Below are 12,565 nucleotides of genomic sequence, written 5' to 3'. Positions count from 1 at the left end.
ATATATATAATTTTTAAAAATTCCATAAGAAACACCAGGATAGGCAGTTTAGAATAATTTCTAAACATGTAAATAAGCAGAATATTGGCCGGTAAATGATTTTTATTCATTTATTTTTTTCACGTTGACCTTAAACCAGAACATCAATCATCATTTCATGTTTGGAATTTGTTGGTTCAGTTGGTTAAAAATCCAATTTATGAAGCCGCATCAGTGGGTGAGATTAAGACTTAATTCAGCCAGACTGGGTTCCTGTGTTCCAGTGAGATAATTGGACTTCTTCTTCCTCTCCGCAGTATCTGCTGAATGACAAAGAAGTCAAAATCAAGACGGCGCTCTGGATGGCAGAAAACTCCGACTACCTCAAAGAGCAGAAAGGTACTTTCAGGATGCAACGGCAGAATTTAAACTTTCATTTGCATGCCGCGGCTGCTTCGTCCCGAGACGATGGCTTCCTTCCACTTTTTAAAACAGAGCTGAACCTCCGCCTGAACCCGTTCGGGTTGTGTTTATACTGAATGTTTTCTTGCTTTGTTTTTTTCTTTAGAGAAAGAGGCGAAGATAGCGAAAGAGAAGGAGCTCGGCATCTACAAAGAAAGGAAGGTAAAAACTTTGAGGAGGCAGGTTTCTAACCAGTCAGACAGAAAAAAAAAAACAAAAAAAACCTGCAAATGGAGCGTAACACAATTTGTCAGCCGAATCTGTTGGTATCTCAGAGCTATCCGACCGCCAGGACTGACCGCTTATCTACCCGAAATCTGCACCTTCCATCCTGTCGTGAGGCCAGTGATTCCTGCAGCTCTTCCTGTCTGTTGTTTTCTCTCCGTCGGACACCGATTGTTGCCGTGGTTAAAGGTTTGGGGCCAGGAGAAGACAAAAGAGTGCAGCGTTTTAGAAGAAATACAGCGATTTTGAGAGCCAAAAACCATCTTCCAGCCACCAAACCCAACAATTACTTCATTTAACTGAAAACTGTTTTTTTCAGATACTTCTCTAAGCGCTCGTGCAAGGATCTCAGAAAAACACAAATGGTATTAAACCTGTATTGTAATGCCAAATGCATAATTTCCTGTAATGGCTTGGATTTTGGTGTTGGGAATCATATGGTCAGTTTCCTAAATCCCGAAGCCACCAGGAAGCTATTATGTCCGACCAAAGATTAAGCTGGAATTATGATTCTCTGATGAGCGTATGCCGTCCAAATCTCAAATCAAAACAGAACAAAATGGACCTAAGCATCCATCAGATTGGGCTAAAAAGGAGGAAAAAAACATTTTGGAAAAGAAAAACGACCCCGTAGTGCACATTTAACCACGTCTGTACACCTACAGACAGCACAATAATACAACAAAAGGCGTAGAATAGCCATATAGTTTACGGCACTTTGTGTAAAACAGATAAAATAATGCCAGTAGAAGAAAAAACAGCCGTTAAGAGGTCGACTGTGTGGATCTAATGTGTGGTCGGACATATCAAGGGTACAAATTAGGCTGCTGTTTGTGTGGAAGTGCGACCTAAGTGTGGATAAAACCCAGTTTAATATGGTTGCTCTTGTATTTCTGGGCTCTGTAACATCTACCATCTATGTAATTATTAAGATAATCACTTATCTGTAGATTATTTTGTTTATAAACCTTCGTATCACAACATCCAAAAGCTCCAGGTAAGTCTTCAACTGTCACTCTTTGTGTAACGTTCAGTTTAGTGTCGAAGGCTGCTTATATGTAAATCAAAACCTGATTTGAATCGGGCCACCACCTCCGTCAGAGTGTTGTCCTTGTGCAGCGATGCTCTGCTCCTAGTGCTCCTGCAACACTTATAACACTCCTTTGAAATCCTGCATAAATCTCTTAAATGGTGTCAAAACAACAACTCTGCAACTTGAATTCCGTTTTCTCAAAGAGGAAGAAGTCGTAAGGAGGCAAAATTTTGTTGTTGCAGCCGATAAAAGTTGTGTGTTTTTAATGTGCCTGTGCAGAAACACAGCCGTGGAGTTCAGGTTATTTGTGCCAAACGTTCTTCCTCAGACGCATCAGAAGGTCACCTCCATGGAGAAGCTGCAAATGGAAACCATCCAACGGTCACAAAACATTTATTGATAGCATGAAAGAAGTCTGATTAGGAATGTCAACTGGGCATCATTTTTTAGTTGATCAAGGACGTGAAGCGTTACAGAAGTCTTTGTCATGGTGCCCATTGCTAGCTAGGAATGCTCTCTGCTAGCCAACATGAACTAGTCCGAATGACTGCCTGGAAATGGTATTGAATTGGGACTTGCTATCAGTAGATACTAAATGACTCGGAGTTAAAAATACTTGATCAGGACATCCCTCGTGGGACGTAGGCGAGGCATCGCCACTGCTTCCCAGAATTGGATTCTTGATGCTCATCAGCAACAAGACTTACAGCCTTTCTGTCATTCAAACATCTGATTGGACGACGCTTCACTTGACTGTCTACGTCTGGATTTCAAACCGGACCAACATGGCGACTCGCTAACTTTCTTTTATTATGAAAAAGGCTTGGCCAAATATTTCTTAAAACCTTTGAGCTACGAAATAAGCTGCTGAAACTGTCCTCATTTAAGATTAACAACAGCTACTTTGAAAGTTTTGTGAAAGTTTTTTGCTCCTCATTTGCATAAAGTACCTGAAACACAACTTTATGCTGATGAGGGGCGGGCAATGTGACGCCACGCATCTTGAAACGCAACACAACGCTGCCGGGATGCATTGCCGGGCGTTTCACATAGACAACAAATGGAAAGGGATGAATCCTTTGGACACATCCTGTAGTTGTGATTCACATTTAAGAAGCTGGAACCAAAACATTATTGACATTTTTGAGCAATAAATGACTGAAACATCGGAGCCCCGCCCCACGCTCCTCATTTGCATAAAGTAGCTGAAACACAACTTGGGTTGGGCAACGTGATGCGATGGATCTTGAGATGCAACTCAGCGTTGCCGGGATGCATTGCTGGGAAACTGATGAATCCTTTGGAAACACGCTGTAATTTTAGCTCACATTTGAGAAGCTGGAACCAGAAAACAATTAATAATGAACGACTGAAGCAGGTGATAAACTAAACGTAGTTTAAGAAAATCCATTAAAGCGGTCCGGTGGAGTCACGGGAACAGAGTGAGACTCCTAAATGCAAACAGACATCCAGTAAGTCCTGTGAAACTGGTCGGCTCTCATTTCCCATCAACACACAGACCCTCCGTTAGTCCCGACATCTGTTGGCTGGCTTTAACTAGCTGGATTAACTGCAGTGGAACAGACGTCTAATGAGACATGCGGCCTCCCGACAGCTCCGATCCGACCAGCAGCGTTCTGTCACATCACCAACCAGCGACTGAATAAATAAGTGGAGGCACCTTCTGTTTGAGCTGCGTGGAATCAGCATCTTTTACAAACCGGCTGATGGGCTGCTGCGGCAGACGAGGATTTTGGAGTTAAATCGACTGAATGAACTTTTAAGTAAAACTGTGCTGATGTGCTGCCACAGTGTCGCAGTGAGGTCGAGGTCAATGTGGAACAACCGAGTCCCGGCGATAACCCCGAGCTGGTGCTTTAATTGAGATAAACTGCAGATTACAGAAGGGTCTACGTTTGCCTCGGCTTCATTTTTAGACGGCCTAAATGCTCCAATAAGAACTCTGTCCTGATAACTTTTATCTGCTGGATGGAAGTGGAGTTTATTCGGCAAAGTCATACGAACTGGAAGGTGATTTATGTGTGCAGCCGCAGCCAGGAAGGTGTTTGTTTGGGTTTTAATCGAAGGTACAAAGACGAGGAAAAAACTAGAAAGAGCTAAATAAACAAACACTTTTATATTTTTAATATTTGTACCCATTGAATTAATTTTTCCAGTGTTTTTTGACACTTGAGTTAAAATATAACTTTAATCTATTGATGGGAGTGTTGGTACTAGTCTCAACCACTACGTTTAACTTTAGTGATTCATTTAAGCCGAGTAGTCTCTGATTTTTGGTCATGTGACTGTTGGTTGCCGCTGACTCAGTCGTAGTTTCTCCGTTGCAACAAGGAGCGCAGATTTTTTAGTTTAGTTTTTTACAGAATCTGATTGCTGCGAACAATTCATTTTTGACGATTAAAAAAAAAAAAAAAAAATGAAGTCATTACAGTGATTTTTGGATTTGGTTTACATGAACTGCTCTAAAAACACGATAATTTCAAGGACTGACATTAAGAATATTTGAAAACCCAACCTTTTTTTTTTCTTTTCTGTTTTTACAGTTTCTGTAACTTTGGCATTTTGCTTGTTTGTTTAAACAGTAACCTGCCTTTCTAACAGAATTCTAGTTAAAATCTCTTGAAAACTGGATTAAGAGTTTCTAGAAACGGACTTGGACTGATCCAGAGTACACTATTCCAGAGTAGGGCAGTAAATCTGGTAACCGATATTCATCTAAATTTGATAAATGTCACCAACGTGTCTCCAGAGTCGATGACCTTTAGCACCTCGTTCATGACGCCCCACCTGAGCAGGCTGCTGCTCTTCTCAGATGGTTATTTCCTGGATCATTTTGAGTGTTTTTCCACATTTGTTTTGTTTTTCTTTTGCTTTAATGACCTTTGTTTCTGTTTGAAACCTCAAAGAGAGGCCCCTCGAAGCGCCGCCCTCCGATCCGGGCCAGCACCGCCGACGAGGCCATCGAGAAGATGCTGGAGCAGAAGAGGATCTCCTCCAAGATCAACTACGACGTCCTGAAGGACCTGAACGTCAAGCCCGGCTCCAGTCCGGCTCGCAAGACCGAGTCCCCGAAGAAGGAGCCGACCGCCGCCAAGCTGACCGGACGCAACCGGACGCCGGCCAGAGCGCCGCTGAGCCTCAGTACGCCGCTCAGCTCGCTGGGAAAAAGGTCAGTGGACAACCTGATGAATGTGAGGCTTTAATGTGCCGACATGACCTCAAGATGATAAATTTAAGGACGCAAAACAATAAAATAATTTTAAAAAACGAAGCTTTTTTTTTGACAAAAGACAAGAAATTTTAGTAGTTTAACAGTCACTAGACCCAAACAAAGATTTGGACGAACCACAGAAAATCTGGTAACCGTCTCGGTATTACTGAACACAGGTTTTTAGGTACTTGGCCTCAGTTCTGCTGTGTTTTTAGTTTCAGTCCAGACTGACTCCATGATGTTGAGACCGATCTCCTTGTTCTCGTTGTGGTTGAAGAATCGGACCATTCTGCTCTGTAGGACGCTACGATAATGTCATCACTGGAGATATTCTGGTGTGAGACTGAAATGGAAAAGTCTCCGTAATAAAGCACTCGACTTGACTTTCATGGATTTCCACAAAATAAAATCTCCTGTGACAAAGCTCAAGTCAACCATCTCGTCTCCACGTCAGGGATCATCCTTAAGTCTCAGTCATCAATGACGTTCCTGCTGTTCCGTGTGTGTGAACGTCACTGTTCAGTTAATTAATAAACTCAGAGGAAACCGTCCTAAGAAGCAGCAAACTGAGCCTTTAGCTGCTGATAACATTTAATACACTCGTTATTATCGAATCTTATTGCTGGTTTATTCTGTGAAAAATCAATCAGCGCTGATTTTTTTGTACATGTACTTCAGTGACGGCTACGCTGGTGTTTTATGGAACAGTTTGGATCGCAGCAGGTTCAGATTCTCCTCTCACAGAGTTCAGTTTGTTCTGTTTCCGTCCTCAGATGGCGAACAGCAGTGATGATGTCCAGCCTCAGTATCAACACTTGGTTTTATTTCCTTCAGTAAAAAAGTGTCAAAATAGGACTGTATTGGAAGATTAGAGTGTTCAGACGATGATCAGCTGCTATCAGATGTTGGTAATAATGGTCCTTTCATTGTCTAGAACTTGTTCTGACCATCACACGTGCTGGTATGAGTCTTAAACCCAGAATGAATCAGTTTTGTGTTGTTTTGTGCGTCTTTGGGGCAGTTTTTTTCTCGTAGTGGTCATTTTGTGGTTATTTTTTGCCATTTCGCGTCTCTCTTTTCTTGCTCTTTGCTTGTTTTTCTAGTTTTCTGACATTTTGCGTCTTGTTTTTCCGGTTCTGTGTCTAAGTTGTCTTGTTTTGTTTGATTTTTGTCGCTTTTTTCTCATTTCGTGTCTCGTTTTTGTCGTTTCGTGCGACGTTTTGATTGTTTTACGTGTCTTTTGCATCTTTGACATGATCATTTGCTCCATAATATTGATGCTCAGAGAAAATGAACAGAAACCAGATTTAGATGGATGTGAACCTGATCTGGTTTCAGGTTCTACCAGAACTCAGATGTGTTCTTCCTCCTAAATGTCATGTGTCTATCTGCTGTGCTGATGAAGTTCTGAGGCTCAGAAATAATGTAATAAGTCCATTAAGGTGATCAATCTGGAGCCTCCTCTGTGGACTTCAAGGTTCCTGGAATATTCACAGTCTGGAGGTAGAACTCTGGTCAGTAGATAAAGAAGCAGCTGGTTCTGTGGGAGTCAGATCTGGTTTTTATTAACTCTCATCTGACTGTGGATTCAGTAAAGTTTCGTTTTATGGATGTTTTGGTTTGTGAAAGAAGCAGAACTCACAGTGAAGGAGTTTTGTGTGTCTCTGGTTGGTTTTGTTTGTTTGTTTGTTTGTTTGTTTGTTTGAGCGGACGGACAGAAAACGTGAGATCCGTCAACCCTGGCGTGGTGCTATACGGCTCTTAAGCCTATTTTAAACTGTATTTTTAAATCGTAATCCGGCTGATAATCCCCGTTTTCACTAAATATGTCCATAATCTGATTACATCTTGTTGTAACTTTAGCCAGCTTCTCGTATCCTAATTACCCAACACACACATTCTGTCACTGAACCAAACGCTTCTTCTTTTTTTTCTCTCTTTAAGGTTTCCACCATCTTGCGAGCATATTAAACGGCTCCGAGTAAACACAACCTCCTTAAAAATAACAGCTGCTGCCGTGTGCGAGGTCCTTCCACCGAAATCCGGTTTGGTGCATTTTTAATAAATATTCAATCCGCCGCCGAACCAGTTCGGATCGTTTAATCAGACGATCTCGGCGTTCCTTCCCTTTGTTAACACTTTTACCTGTCGTGTCAGCAGCCACTTTCCCCCCCTGATGAATATCACCCAGAGCACATAAATCCATATTTAATTATGTTTGGGCCCCTCAAACCGTTAAATAATCTCGAACGCAAACAGCAGATGCTCGATTTGAATGATGCCGAGTGTTTGCTCGGGTCTGAGGCGGCACCGGGCGCTTTTTCATCCTCCTCGTCAGGGTCAAACCCGGCAGCTTTTTGTTTTTTTTTTTTGTTGTTGTTTCTGATAACGAGGACGAATCCTGACTGCTGTCGCCCAAAATAATCACCTGCGACAAGCGGACAGATGCTCCCTCTCGTGTTATTTATCTTTGTTTGTTGCTTCCCGGCTTCTCCTGTGGGATGTTTTTTGGTTTTGTTTCCTGGAGATGCTCCTCGTCTGCGGACGGATCCACGGCGAGCCTTTCAGGCCGCTTTAATGGGTTTTCTGCAGCACTTTGTTTGGGGGAAATTGGTTTCCTATGGCTCTGTTTTTAAACCTCTTTGAGTTAATGTTGGTTTTAGGTGCCGTCCAGGAGGTTTACGGGGCTCCTATAGAGGCAGCTGTGCAGCGATTAGCAGGACGTATACCCCCCCTCTCCACAGCTCTGCGGTTCAGCTGCAGTCATCTGGTTGCAGTTTGCTCGGCCTTCGTAAACGTCGCAGCGAGCTCTGCGATTATTCGCTGCGTTCGGTCCCAGGCCCACCGAGGAGCCTGATAAGTCGGCTGTTTATTGGGAGTCTTTTTTTAGTGCCGGTTTCTTTTTCAAGTCGAAGAAAATGAATTTATAAAAGCGCTCGTTAACACCCCGCAGAGTGAACGGACAAAAACAACAAGCACAGACTCTTAAGGTTTGAGGACGTACAGTTGTTATAAAAAGACATAAAACCTTTTCTTTCTCACTGTCTGACATTAAGTCAGACTAAACTTTTCCAGTTTTAGGTCAGTTGGGATTACCAACATTATCTCTATTTGCTAAACGCCAGAATAACTTTAAAGTCAGAAGTTTACATCCACTAAGATGCCTTCAGACTAATTAGGAAAGCTCAGCTGATGATGTCATGGCTTTGGGAGCTTCTGATAGGTTAATTGGAGGCGCACCTGTGGCTGTGGTGATGTTATGGCTCAGGTTATGAGTCATTTTATACAGTGTGTGTAAACTTCTGCTTTCAACTTTTTGCTTTTTCCTTTACTTCTGCTCAGGTAAAAGACCAAATGCATCCATTTGTTTTTTTGCAAATGTGATATTTACATCCATGCTAGTGTGTGATGCTACTGTGTTAGCTGTAGCTATATCACTGCTTTAGTTTATTATTATTGGTTTATAGCTTATCTGACACAATCCACTGAACTGGTGCCGTGTTCCAGTGATAAAGCGTCTGTACCATTGATTTGATTGTTTTAAAATCAGCTGTTTATTAAGGACGGATGCTCATTATTAGTAATCTAGGAGTCAGGCTTAATTTTTGGATGCAAAAATAAAAATCCACAACACAAAAAAAAACAGGTGACAAAATTTGGTTGAAATGCCGTTAGTTTAATTAATAGAGAACTTTACAGAATTATTGGCTCTTAAATCTGTGATTACAACCATTCATCGATTAATTGACGAGCCGCCAGTTGTTGAAACAAACGCCGACTATTTATTATAACTGATTAATCGATTTGAATATTTTTTTTTTAATTGAAAGAAGTCAAAATTTCTTTGATTCCAGCTTCTTGAAATGTGAAAATTGACCAGTTTCTTTCGTCTTCAGTGACATTAAACTGAATATCTTTGGATTGTGGACAAACAACAAGACATGTTTCACCATTCTCTGACAGTTTATAAACCAAACAGCTAATCTAATATTCAGGACAATGATGAGCAGATTTGTGGACAGTGGATGAATAGTTTTTTTTGATCAAACACCTGCAAATCCAACGATGGAATTTAGCACGCCGACGTTAGCGTTTAGCTCAAAGACTTTTTGAAATGTGCGAAATTAACCTTCAGCAGCCAAACTGTGGATACCAGGATGTAAAGACAAACAACAGGGGCAAAAAAAAAACCTGCAATAAACGAGCAAAATAGCTGAAAAAAACCCCATAAAAGCCATCAAAGCTCCCGGCGCTGCAGCGTCTCTCTGGAGGACAAACCGACACTCCTCCGCTGACAACATGATTGATGACACAGATTATGACACATTACAGGCTTCCCGTTTAGACGGCGGTAATGTGATGCCGTATTGATCGCAGGTCGGAGGTCGGCGTCGCTTGCCGGCGGATCGGCAGTGTTTTGCTCGAGGGCACTTCAGCAGAGAGTTTGTTTCTGCCTGATGAGGCTGAAGAGTCCCATTCACCCCGAACACAAAGCTCAAGGACGGAGAGGAACTTCAGAACGACAAAATGGAAACTTGTTTTTGGAGCGAATCCTCGACACCGCGAGCGCACTGAAGGCTGAGCTACAATAACTCGTTCTTTTGTCTTTATTTTATCGACTGTAGCTTCTGCAAAGTGGCCTCTAGTCTTTATTTGGTCCCACTAACAGTAACAATTAACCACAAAACCCACCGGTGAATTTATTTTTCTTTCAAATCATCAAAATTGCACAATTCATCAGAGCCAAAAACTGTAAAAACAGAATAAAATGTTAGACTTTCACCTTTCCAGTGGTCTTTGAATGTGACATGTGGTATAGTCAGGACAATTAACCAAATATAAGCTTATATTTAATCAAATTTACTGTATAAAAGCCAATAAAAAACATGCAGTTCAATCAAGCTTAAAATAGTGATATTTGATCTAAAATCTAACTTAATCTAATTTATCCAAAACAGATTTTGTACAAAACTAAAAATTCTGCTCTCCTGAAGAAGTTGGACTTTGTGGTTTTATCCTCCAAATCCCCAAATTACACAATTTACCAGAGCCAGAAACTGTAAAAATGACTCCTTATTTTAAAAAAAAATACCAAAATAAAAATTTCACAAAAAATAAATCGTTTGTAGAAACCAGAGGTGGAAAAAAAAACAAAAATTCTGCACTCCTGAACAGAGGAGCCAGTTGTTGGAGATACATCCAGCATGATGGAACATCTTTCTACATCTGATGGTGGAACATCTTTCTACATCTGATGGTGGAACATCTTTCTAAATGTGTGCACAATGGAAACAAAACGTTTGTAGAGGCTGTAAAATATGACCTCCGTTTTAATGTATGGCTTTATGAGACATTCCTGAACTCTCTCTTCTTCTTCGTGGTTGTTCTGTTTCTGTAGAGCTGCAGGACTTTATGTTGCGGTGAAAAATGAACCATAGCGAGTAAAAATGTGACGGGAGCAACTGTTTGAGGTTCAGAGGGTTTGAAACAACCATCTATTTCAAATACGTCAAGAAAAGCCAAAACAAGCCCGATATAAAGACGGAGTGGAATCGCTTCGTGGTGACAAATAACCAAAGAGCAACATTTGTGAAAGAAAAAAGCTGCTTTTATTGTGTCTGATGGGCAACAATTCCAGGAAGGAGAAGCCGATAGTTGGAGAAGTCAAACTAAAAGCTGCGGCCGCTTTGACCTCGGTGTTTATCGGTGACAGAAGTTTGCTGTGATTGCGGCGGCGCTGAAGGCTGCTGGATTTGAGCCGCTCCAGTTGGCTAATGGCTGCTGTCAGAGCAACGAATCTGCCGGTTGGAGAGCCGTCATGAATGAAAGACCATCTCCGGTTTGATCTCCTCGGCGAGGGGCTTCACCGTCTCAGGTGTTTTTAAGAATGGATGCTCTTTCCTGGAGATTTTTAACAAAAGCGTCTCGTCAATGAATCATTGATGGTGGAATCGCTGGTTTAAATCATTCATCTCGCACTTTCTGTCTTTTCCTGAATGGAATCCGTCCATTTACCCACAAATCGCTGAACTCTGCACTTTGTCGCGCCCAATGCACAACAATGTTTTCAACCCCGGCAGGTTTTTTTTTTTTGGTTTCTACCCCATTAGGAGGAAGTGAATCCCCCCCACGGCCCCAGCAACACGCAGATAATCTCCCATTCTCTGCTAGCATGTTGCGCTGGAATGGGGGAAAAAAAAAATTAAGACAAAAAGTGATCTCAAACGGCGGCCGTTGAGCGCAGAATGGTTTCTTTCAGGCCGGCGGTCGAGGAGCGGACCGTTGCTCGGCCCTGAAAAGGTTGTTGTGCTGGTTATTGAAAAAGGGGAGAGGCCTGGTGTCGGGGAGACCCACCGAAGTGCAGGAGGAGGCTGCTGACAGTGCAGCCATTGTGCCTTGTTCCGAGGCCTCGCCGAGGGGCTACACTGAGGCTTTGTGCTGCTCCCGACTCCCCTCCCTCCGCCGGTTCCTCCTCCAGGCTGCTCCGCTCGAGGCTTGCAGATTCTCCTGGTGCTCCCGGTTTATTATTTCTCCTCTCCTGTGTGGCTCTTTGCAGGACTGTTGCTCAGACATCACAGATATTGGTATTAAAGTCCAGACAATATTGTTTGTGCAAATGTTGCCTCACTGGTAGGTGTAATAAGTTACGGCTTCGTGTTTCATTCAGTTTATTACTATCGTAGGCGCGTGAGCTCTTTTGGTGTTGCAGGTTATATTATCCCAGCGCCGAGGTGGAGCTCGGGTGGAGGAATGTTCTCGGTGTTTTGTTTGTTGTCAGCAGGAATACGCAAAAAAAAACCTACCGGGCTGAGTTTAATGAATGTTGGTTATGGAGATACGACGGTGGGCTCGGTGGAGTCGTCCATTCTAAGATATTGTTTTCTTGAACTCAAAGACCAAAGTGATGATTACATTCAGCTCCGATGCAAAGTTGTGTTACAATAATGTATTTTTATGCACATTTTGAGGTTTGGGGGAAAGTTGATGGAAAAAGCATCATTTGAAAGAAACTTGAGGTCTTTTTGGACTTTTGTTGGTCTGTCAGAGGGTTTTTGCAGTAATGAAACACAACACTGGCTTCGGTGGAGTCTTCTCATCTCAGGTGTTGTGTTCTTGAGCCCAAAGACCAAGTAAAGATTACACTCAGTTCAGATCCTGCTTCATTTATGCACATTTTGACGTACAGTGTTCGAAAATGTGTAAACTTAGCGCAGGTTGACGTAAATGTTTGTTGGTCTGTCACCAGGATTATGCAAAAACCACCATCATGAAACTGGATGCGGAGGTGGAAATAAAAGAAACTGTTGGAGTTGTCTTTCATATCTGGACCCCTTTATGGCTTTAAAGTTGCGAGATGCAGCGTTGGCCTTGGTGGAGTCTTCTGGTCTTAACATGCTTTCTTGTTGCACTCAAAGACCAGAATAAAGATTTAATTCAGTCCAGATCTAAGTTGTGCTTCAGTAATGTGTTTTTATACACATTTTGAGGTGTTGGGTTAAGAAAAATGTAATGGGAATGGCAAAATTTGAACAAAAGTCCCTGTGTTTGCATTGTCTCGCTTGGGAAAAAGTCAGTGCTTTGCACAGTTTGTCAGCGTTTTCTTACTATTGTCGGAGTTTGAGGCGTTTCTATTG

The 12,565-nt window shown here is 42.2% G+C and overlaps 1 protein-coding gene across 1 annotated transcript in view; it reads left to right on the top strand.

Annotated features, from left to right (window-relative positions):
- brf1a (BRF1 general transcription factor IIIB subunit a) overlaps nucleotides 1–12,565 on the top strand; it is a gene marked incomplete at its 3' end in the record, with an annotated part of 133,898 nt that overhangs the window by 81,842 nt on the left and 39,491 nt on the right. Inside the window, exons 14-16 of the mRNA XM_008278275.1 lie at nucleotides 297–378; nucleotides 548–603; nucleotides 4,627–4,889. Coding sequence (XP_008276497.1) covers nucleotides 297–378; nucleotides 548–603; nucleotides 4,627–4,889 — 401 coding nt within the window. The remainder of the gene's footprint in view (nucleotides 1–296; nucleotides 379–547; nucleotides 604–4,626; nucleotides 4,890–12,565) is intronic.

The sequence above is a fragment of the Stegastes partitus genome, unplaced genomic scaffold, assembly GCF_000690725.1.
Source record: "Stegastes partitus isolate 25-593 unplaced genomic scaffold, Stegastes_partitus-1.0.2 Scaffold119, whole genome shotgun sequence".
Lineage (NCBI taxonomy): Eukaryota > Metazoa > Chordata > Actinopteri > Pomacentridae > Stegastes > Stegastes partitus.
The sequence above is the reverse complement of the archived record's forward strand: the minus strand, read 5'-3'. Positions and strand labels throughout refer to the sequence as shown.